This window comes from Montipora foliosa, chromosome 9 (assembly GCF_036669935.1).
Source record: "Montipora foliosa isolate CH-2021 chromosome 9, ASM3666993v2, whole genome shotgun sequence".
Lineage (NCBI taxonomy): Eukaryota > Metazoa > Cnidaria > Anthozoa > Scleractinia > Acroporidae > Montipora > Montipora foliosa.
This window is the reverse complement of record NC_090877.1, coordinates 14,070,276-14,079,877: the sequence shown is the minus strand read 5'-3', so window position 1 is coordinate 14,079,877 and position 9,602 is coordinate 14,070,276. Positions and strand designations below refer to the sequence as shown.

Genomic DNA, 9,602 nt, shown 5'->3' with positions numbered 1-9,602 from the left:
GAAAAGATCAGCGATTGCGAAACGTTTAGAAATATTAATTTTGCATTACCTGGACCTACTAGAGATAACAAATTAAGGAGGCTCAAACCAGTTTTAACACTTTTAACAAAATGTGCTATGTGGAAGGATTGAATCTACCAAACTTTTTCACTTAATGGTAATGTTTTGATGCATATGAAACTCATGGGGTACAAATAGTCTTAAATTAATTTTGTGACCACGCCCCTTTCAGCGCCCCACTCACATCGAGTGCGATTTTCGGACATTTTATCATCGTGGCGATTCTCTGTTAAAAAAATACTCAATGTACCCCTGGAATATAAAACTTTAATATTATTGCTTTCTATCTGGGTAATTTTCAAACTTAAAACTTAAGTTTTTCCCTCGTCATTTTTACCTTCTACTCGAGCGGTTTGGTCGAAATTACAAGGCGTTTTGATCAAAACAAGACCGAGCAAGGGATCTCGGGCGATAATTCATTTGCGCAAGCGCTAGTTGAAAATGTACCGCCAAATTCGTAAAGAAGAATATATTTCCTTTGTTTTGATATGTAAATTATCGAACAAAAAGCAGATTTGAGCTCGTCAAATGGCTGATCAATACAGCTATATCTTCGTCCTTGTGTTTTTTTCTAGTTTTGTACTTGTGAAAGCAGTAGGAGAGGAATCTGGAAGCTCGGAAAACACTTCGGGGACTAATATTCCGTCATTTACGTACGAGATAAACAAGTAAGATACGTGAAGTTTTTGTTCAGCGAAATAAATACTTTTTTTGGCTAGTTTGCGGGTTTTTCATATAGCATTTGTCCTTTGAAATTTCATTATAGCCTGCTAATCTATACAGTCTCAAAGGAAAGTGAAAAGGAAGACGGAGAAAATTATCAGTCGGTTCTCTTGGCCGTCATCAATAAAGTGTTCGATAGATCAGGAATACACGGCATAATAATAAATAGCCGCATTTTAGAAGTTTTCCGGAAAAAAATATCCTGCCTCGAGAAAGCGGTCAAGAAAGCAAGTAAGTGTGGCGGAAGGCAATTAAATGTACTCCTCACAAAGTTGAGAACCGGTCCTTGCTATCAATTTAAGGTGTATTATAACGAGGTTGATGTGGTTCAGCTTAAAAATGAGAACAGCAAGTTAAGGGGAGAGAAAAGAGTTTTAGAGGAATCACTGGTACAGGAAACGGCAAAGCGATTGCGAGTTGATAAAAAAGCCCAAGAAGCTCTCGATAAATCTGAGAAGAAAGGTGCCTTCTATAAGAAAAAATTTGTGCAATTGGCCAAAAAAGTGATTAAAAATGAGAAGAAAGGTAGAGGCCCTGCTAACAAGAAGTTCCATGATTACTCCAAGCACCACCAGAAGAGAATAAAAAACCAGTTGAAGGAGGAATGCCAAACTACTCTGTCCTTTCTTGGGCTCTACAATTTTATTGCTTCTAAAATTGAAGTGCTTAACACTGATACTAATCAATATGAAACTTTTAATCTTGTTGGAGAGGGAGAACTGACATTCACCGAGTCTGACCCAAAGGAACTTACTAATGATGACCTTGATAACATAAATATGTGGCTGTATCTAAAAGATAAGTTTAATATTTCAAATGAGGCCTGGCATGAAATTGCCATGAAAGCCAATGGTGTCCCCAATACCTATTCCATCAAGAAGCGAATCAAGGAACTAAACAGTAAGTGGAACTTGAAACCAACTCCAGGAGATACTGAGGGTGTTCAATTGGGATTTTCTGAAAGTTTGCAAGAGCACATTGTGAAGCTTCAGCAAACTGGGGAGATCAAAGATGGGGAAACCATTAAGATCAAACTTAGTGGTGATGGGACAAATATTGGAAAGAGGCTCACATTTGTCAATTTCACTTTTACAATCCTGAATGAAAAGGAACTGGCAATGGGTGAGAAAGGTAATTATGTACTTGCTATTATAAAAACTACAGAGACATATGACAATATAAGAGAGAGCCTGGCAGACCTTCGAATGGAAATGTCAAACTTAAAGGAAATAAGTGTAAATAATTGCACATATCAAATTGAATACTTTTTAGGTGGTGACTGGAAATTTTTAGCTCTGGTCTGTGGACTAGGTAGGGCAAATGAGGATTATGCTTGCGTGTGGTGCAAGTGTCCCAGGCAACAACGATGGGACACAAGCAAAAAATGGTCAATCAATGACCCCACATTTGGCGCCAGAACTATCGACGAAATAACAAGGTTTTCCACTGGAAAAAAATTCAACTGTAAAGCAAGGCCATTATTTGATTTTATACCAATGGATCATGTTATTATAGATACATTACATCTTTTCCTGAGGATCTCAGATGTTTTAATTGACTTGCTCATAAGAGAGTTGAGAAGAAGTGATGCTATCGAAAAAAAGACCACTTTCTCTGATGGCTTCCTAAGAGAAAAGTATAAACACATGGCAAGTTATGAGGAATTCGTCAAACGTATTGGAATCTCCTTTAATTTTAGAATCAATAAAGAGAGTAAAAAGCTGGAATATAGAGATCTCACTGGACCAGAAAAATTGAAACTGTTTCAGAATATTGACATTCCTACGCTTCTTCCTCAGTACAGTAAAAACAAAAAAATACAAGAGATCTGGCAAAAATTTATGGATTTAATTGGTGATTTAAAACTAGATTTTACATCAGAGGATGAGATAATTCAACTGCAAGGAGATATCAAATCATGGTTTGGACTCTTTCTCAGTGTGTACCAAGCAAAAGATGTGACCCCTTACATGCATGCACTACATTGCCATGTTCCTGAATTCCTCAAACTGTATCAAAACATTGCATACTACACTCAACAAGGTTTGGAAAAATACAATGATAGAGCTTCCAAAGACTTCTTCAGATCCACAAATCACAAAGGAATTGATGCACTTAAACAACTCTTTCTGAAGAAAAACAGAATTCAGTTCCTGGAAGCAGCAGGCTATGAACGAGTTAAAAACAATTATGAATGCAGCAACTGTTCAGTACAAAGCCACAGCATTAAGACATGCACATCGCCTTGTAAACATTGTACAGCTGCGATTTGCTGTGCACATCTTGTGAAGGAAGATGGCAAATGGATACCCAGATGCCAGCGTCACTAACATTATACTTTTGACTGTTAAAATCTTAGCCACAAACATGAACAAGGCACTCACAGAAAGTTCCAGTTTGATAAATACAAACAAGTTGATAGTTTACAATGTGCTACAGGCATTAAATGATTTGAACGTAAATGGAAACCTGTTCATACCGAAGCTATCTTTTAAGACTGGACAAGGATTTTTCTAGTACAGAAGGAGTACACGCTTGGGAACAGTTTAGCTGAAGACGCTAGAGACTTTAGCCTAGAACAGTTTAAAATGTAGCTGGAACTGTTTGTGAATAATATATTTTTGTATACATATATTTTTAAGCTTCAGTCAGTTTTTAATTCCTCATAGCAAATTTTAGTAATGTAGATAGAGGATCACCCTAATTAGCTTAGTGTTAGCTGGTGATATCCTCTGTAAATATAGTTTTCATTATTATTATTATTATTATTATTATTATTATTAAACCAGCATTAGTTCCATGGCACAGTTACAAAACAGTGCCTTGATATTTTACATGTTTGCTTGGTAGTCGTTCCTATTACCATCACCTCTCACAAACTGAAATGTAATAAAATAGCTGTTTTCAATTTCAGATTTAATATACTGCTCCCCAATGATTTTGTATTCGGTAATTGGATTTCTTTGTCCCATCCAATACTTTATTGTTCCTGGAATTACATAAGCAAAATCTCCAGCTGGATTTAAAATTCTTTGGTCCCACTTCATTCCAAGAAAGGGATCGAGCATCCTATTTGACTTGCCTTGATAAACCATTTTTCCTCTTTGGATGATACCAGGCATAATACTTCCAAGTCCTTCCATAAAAACATCCTGGTCAACATTGAGGTCTATGCTGATTTCAGGGTCCTCTCGACGCCCAGACCAAAGCTTTTTCTTTATTTCACGAAAAAGATGACCGTGAAATGTTTGTGTTCTATCCAGAAGGGAATTTTCCGATGGAATAAACAGGTTTTCTTTACGAACAAACGGGAAATATTCAGATCCTTCATCTTCCCCGAAAGGTCTCCACTCATCGAAGCGTGAACTGTATCCAACGTAGTGGATTTTCAATCTTTTGTTGGCTTTATCAACCTCCGTCACTTCAATATCGTACAGCTTTGTATCTTTTTTCAGTGGATTAGCCTTTTTAACGGGGGTGTATGCGGAAAATTCGTTGCAAAACCGCTTAGGTTCTTTTATTTCTCTCTTTGGCTTGTCCGCCATTTTGAAAATCCGCTACGTTGAGCATGCGCATTACGTGCGGTTAGCGGCCGCGCCCGCCTGGAACCGGGAAAAACAAATGTTCGTCGCAAAGGGAAAAGAGTTTGATATGCATATGAAATTTAACAAGATGCACTCACTAATGTGACGTAACGGATTACCATGGCAACAAAAAGTGCCATCTAAAAACAGCCTATATTTTGTCTTTAAATGCATATATCTTAAAAACGAACTCGGTGATCCCCATTTTTCATTGTTGGAGACTGATCAACACGCTAGGATAAAACGTTCTGCAAAGTTAGTTAAAAAACACTCTCTGGGGCATATTCATGGCCACCATCACAATTGAAAAATGTTAAGGTGGCTCTAATTCACTCCAGAGAATTTTGTCTTACCCTGCCATTCACTTTTCAGCAGTAAAAAATGGGGGTCACCGAGTTCATTTTTGAGATATAAGCGCTTAAACACAAAATATAGGACGTTTTTAGATGGTTCTTTTGTTGCCATAGTAATTCATTACGTCACATTAATATGTCCAGCTTGTTAGCAATTATTGGTGTTTCATATGATACCATAGCATTTCCATTAAGTGAAACAGTGTTGTAGAGTTAATCTTTCTAATAACGCATTTCCTGCAAATTGTTGAAACCGGTTTTAGCCACCTTAAATTGCTTTGTTTTCAATTACTTTCAGGGTTAAACCCCCACCTGAAGGGTGTGAAAGGTACGGTTGCTTGTTTCTTTCGTTTGATCGTTTCAACAACGTAAATCTCAAGGTGCGCGTTCTTTTTTCTGTTGGTTATTCATTCCTAGGGAATGCCATATACCTGTATCTGAAACCACACTTGTATCCTTTGGGGAAATAAAGGGGTCATGCATCTGCAGTACTGGTATTTTAAATCTAGATTTTTGTTTTAGTCCTTCAGATTCACCACTCCTCAAGACGAAGGCCATTTATAACCCCAACTACGAGAAAACCTTACCTTTTGCAAGTACAAAGGTATTAGAGTCTGTTAAATGAATAAAGTGAGGCATATATCTATGGTGTCGCGAGCACGAGTCTATTGTATTCACACAACGAGCTTTTGTTTTGAAACAATAGGGAAACCATTACACTTTACAATAGACCCTTCTCCAAAATGGCGGCAACCGATTTGACTGAGTTAAAATTGAACTGAATGAAACACTGATACTAGAAATAGAAAGAACACCTTTACTTTAGTAACCCTGCAAAGTTTCAGCGTATTAGGTGTTAGGGTTAGTAACCCTGCAAGTTTCGGCATACCAAGTGTAATATCAGCTGAGAAAATGTATGTTGAAATTTGACAAATTTACAATATGGCCGCCGTGTGACAAGGGCGAATTTGAAAAAGTTCGAGCAATTTTAACGATAAGCATTATGTTCAGTGTTTTAATTTAGTGGAGGTTTCGTTTCAGCATCTGAATTGGAGATCAGAATTCTGTTGGGAGCGTTCGATCGATTAGTCAATCAATCAATCACTCATCAGTCAATTAATCAATAAACAATTCAGCTCGCTAATATTTTATTTCTGAAAGGCACTTTCATTTACATTGCTGCGGATGGGAAGCTCAGAGAGAATCTTAGATTGGTCTCGGGAATCATAATCGCAGAATTAAAGTCGGCAATCAGGAATCTCATTGCCTCTACCCACCTTCCTCATCTACAAAAGGGATTTTATCAGATTGCGCAATGCGTGAACGAAGGGGGACTGGGCCTAACCCTTTGAATGGTAAAAGTCATAAATAATAGCTACCTTTTTCCCCTTTTTTTTTTCCTTGTAGAACCACGAATATGCTGTTCTTAAGGTTGATGGTGGTGAGCCACAAGGCAAGAAGTGTCATGTGTGAAGCTACAAATTTCTTAAAAAATTGGAACTGAATATTTAATCGGCCACCTTCACAAAGTCCTGGGACCTTGTCACGTGTCCCTTCCGCGGGAATAAAGGGTTGCGTGTCAAACGTCTTTCAGGTCGGCGAAGGAAGTCGCGCACTCGGGGTAAAAAACAAGTGGGTTTTGGCACTTTTTGAGAAAATGGTTTTTTATTTGTTTTAAAAGGCCATTCAGGTTTGAATCGTCCTCGGTTTTAAGTAGAAAACTACCGTGATGGTGACTCGTTAGAGTCTTATGGACACAGATTGGAGTGACTTGAAGTTACTTTAAAAGGAACATTAAGATTTACGACGGCGACATCGACGAAAACGTCACCTTGAAAAAAAACTTTGCACTGTAGTGTAGTCTTTGACAATTATTCCATCTCGTTCACGTCGTTAAATGTAGGAGAAGAACCTTAAAAATAAATTGCCGGGATTCGATTGGTTCAGCTGAGTGGAATAAAGAACGAAATGTTCACATTTATTTACTCACGTTGTCGTCAAAACCTCAAATTCGGTGATTTTTAATATCGTTTTCATGCGAAAGTACGTGCTAAAATATGAGCTTAAATGCGTGCCGCACGTGCAGCACGATTTTTTTCTCCTCTTTTAACCAATGATGTTGTTTTGTGGCGTTTTCGTTTCCATGGCCGTCGTCGTTTCTTAAAAGGGGCTAGGTCACGCTATTTTAGGTAATTTTGTTTAATTTTGTTAATTATGAGCTCTAAACGTCAAATTGACAGAGCAAGAGTCTTTCGTTTGCAAAATCACGGCAACATAACAACTGAGAATGATTTTCCAGCTTTGTAAATGACATTTTGATATAGACTTATATCAATTTGAAAAAAAGGTGGGCCGACGTTTTTCAAATTTATCCAAATTCAATCCATTTCAATCCTCTCCAGCTTTGTCCAGCCATGTCCCTTCTTGGCTTCCCTGTGTTTTGTTAGAGTTCTTCTATAGTTTTGAACAGTTATTTTGATATTTTAGTTAATTCTTTGACCATTCGATCAGTGCTGAAATTGCCTAAAATTGCGTGACCTACTGTAGCCCCTTTAAAGTCCCTATGATGACCATTGTGACGTCATGGGCACACGCTCATGGTTCGTCAAAACAAACTTGTGTCCTGAAATGCACATAATCCTTGGCTTGCACCTGACGTCATTGGTGGCCATGTTGGTGTACTGAACAACAGCGAAAGAGTCTTTTGGGAATTTGGCGCTATTATTATGGAAAAAGCGAGCGATATTTTGCTTTTGTATTGTACATCAACATGGCCGTCTAATCACGTGAGTGCAAACCAAGAATTGGCCATTTCCGAGTTCATGTCTGCCTCCTCTTCAAAGCGAGTCTAAGTGCAAAGTTGTTGTGATGGTAATTAGTTTTACTTTACATTTGTTCGTAAGAAAAACTTCTCACTCGAGTGCTGGTTTTCACTTGCGACGGAGTCGTAGTCGTAGTCGGAGTCGTAAGAGCGCTTTTGACCTAGTGAAAATCAAAGACCGGAGTCATAAGCGGAGTCATAAGCTCAACGGAATCGGAGTGAGAAGAATCCGAACGTTCCCATTTTCTTCCGATTCCGCTTATGACTCCGTCGCTTATGATCCAGTGAAAATAAGATTGTCGAAGTCGGAAGCAGAAGAGGAAGAACCAACCAATCACAATGCTTGGAATCGAGCATTGTGATTGGTTTATTCTTCCGCTTCTAGTTCCGACTCCTACAATGAAGTTTTCACTGCATGGATCATTAGCGACGGTGTCGTAAGCGGAATCGGTATTCTGCTTCCGACTCCGACAGTTTGATTTTCACTAGATCGTCTCGCTTTGCGCTTCTTATTACGACTGAACAGGAGGCAGACATGAACTCGGAAATAGCCTATTAGATTCGCTTCCGATTTTGATTGCCAACAGGAATTGTCCATTTAAGCCTAAGCATTTTCGAAAGTGTAAGGGTCGTATCAAAATAGTCGTGCATCAAATTATGTGCATTTCTGGCTATATCTGTTTAAGCAAGTAAAACGGAAAAATATTTAACTTCCGGCTGCCTTTTGTCATTTAAACTGAACCGATAAACTATTTCCCACTAGAGTAAGGAGTGTGCAAAGTATGATACAAGTTGTCTTTTAAAAGCATTACAAAGCGTACTGAAGAGTTAGAAGGAGTGAGTGTTTTGCTACGTTGGTTGTAGTATGTGCGGGCTTTGTTCCGAGTGCCTTAATTAAGCGTGTGATTTGGGTACGAGTTTTACTATAATCTTTATTGGTGGTGAGGCAATCCCTATTGTAAATGTCGACACCTTGTTTTAGAGGTAGAAACCGTTTTCTGTTTCTGTTTCTGTTTCCCGTTTTCTGACATTGACCTTCAACACCTATGGGTTCTAAAACACAACATCTTCATTTTTTAATTTTCGATTTTGGGCCTGGAATAGGACGAGAAAAAAATACAGCGCCGTAGAATGCATTGACATTTTGACAAAAAGTTAAAGATTTAAGAACATATGGGCGCGTTCGATTCAGGATTCAGCAAAAATTTTGGGAACTTTTGGTTGGAAATTGAATGGGACAGTCCGTTTCGGTTCCGTCCGACAGAAATATCATAGATCATTCTTGAATGCTGTAAACTTCATATCGATTTCCACTGGAACGAATTGTTTACGCTCACAAGATCGCGTGAATTTCTTTGATTGGCACGAAATTTATCGTAACGCGCAGTAGCCAGGGTCGGGCTAATGTAGCCGGAAAGTACTGTTCCACAGAGCACATATAATTTCCAATATTTTATACTGAAACTCTTCTTGAATGCCGGAGAGCGCCCCGTGTGAACCTACGCTTAGGACTGCGAAACGACTTCGAACTCAAGCTCTCTCTCTACCCCTGGGTTCGAGCTTTGTTCCGAGGACGCTTCCCTTAAGGTGTTATTGTCGACGCTTAAAGGGACGAGAGGGATGGCGACAACCTAACAAAACTTGATGTAGAATTGAAAAGGGAGAAATAACAAAACTTTACATCAGCAGGATTGACAAGATTTTAAAAAAATGGCAGAGAGTTGAGAGTTCGTCCAACGTGTGAACGAGAAGCCGTATTTCATAAACTTTTGACAGTTTCTTTTCACAGTAAGAAAAACAGAAAATATTTTTTAATCAAGGTTAGCATCCAAAGGGGGGAGGGGGGGGGGGGGGGAGGTTGAGCATTATTTTGACAATACCCCGGCTGTGTTAATCGAAATGGTTTTGGATATACAGTAAGATAATTTTAGTATTTAAAACAGTCTACTAATTTATTGTGAAAAGATGAAAGAAGTGCATTTGTAAATATATAATATGGGATCAGTTATTTTATGCTAGTTTGTAACTAAGCGCACAAGCTGTTGAGTTCATTAAAGGTAA

General features: G+C 38.4%; 1 protein-coding gene across 6 annotated transcripts in view; it reads left to right on the top strand.

Moving 5' to 3' along the window:
* Positions 1-9,602, top strand: part of LOC137969462 (uncharacterized) — a 23,687-nt gene extending 14,085 nt beyond the window's left edge. For 3 of the 6 annotated variants that reach the window (XM_068815704.1, XM_068815703.1, XM_068815701.1), the window contains exons 12-16: positions 636-728; positions 827-1,014; positions 5,019-5,048; positions 5,243-5,324; positions 6,128-9,602. In XM_068815704.1, coding sequence (XP_068671805.1) covers positions 636-728; positions 827-1,014; positions 5,019-5,048; positions 5,243-5,324; positions 6,128-6,224 — 490 coding nt within the window. In that variant the 3' untranslated portion in view covers positions 6,225-9,602. The remainder of the gene's footprint in view (positions 1-635; positions 729-826; positions 1,015-5,018; positions 5,049-5,242; positions 5,325-6,127) is intronic. The other 3 variants (XM_068815705.1, XM_068815706.1, XM_068815707.1) reach the window with 3 other exon arrangements.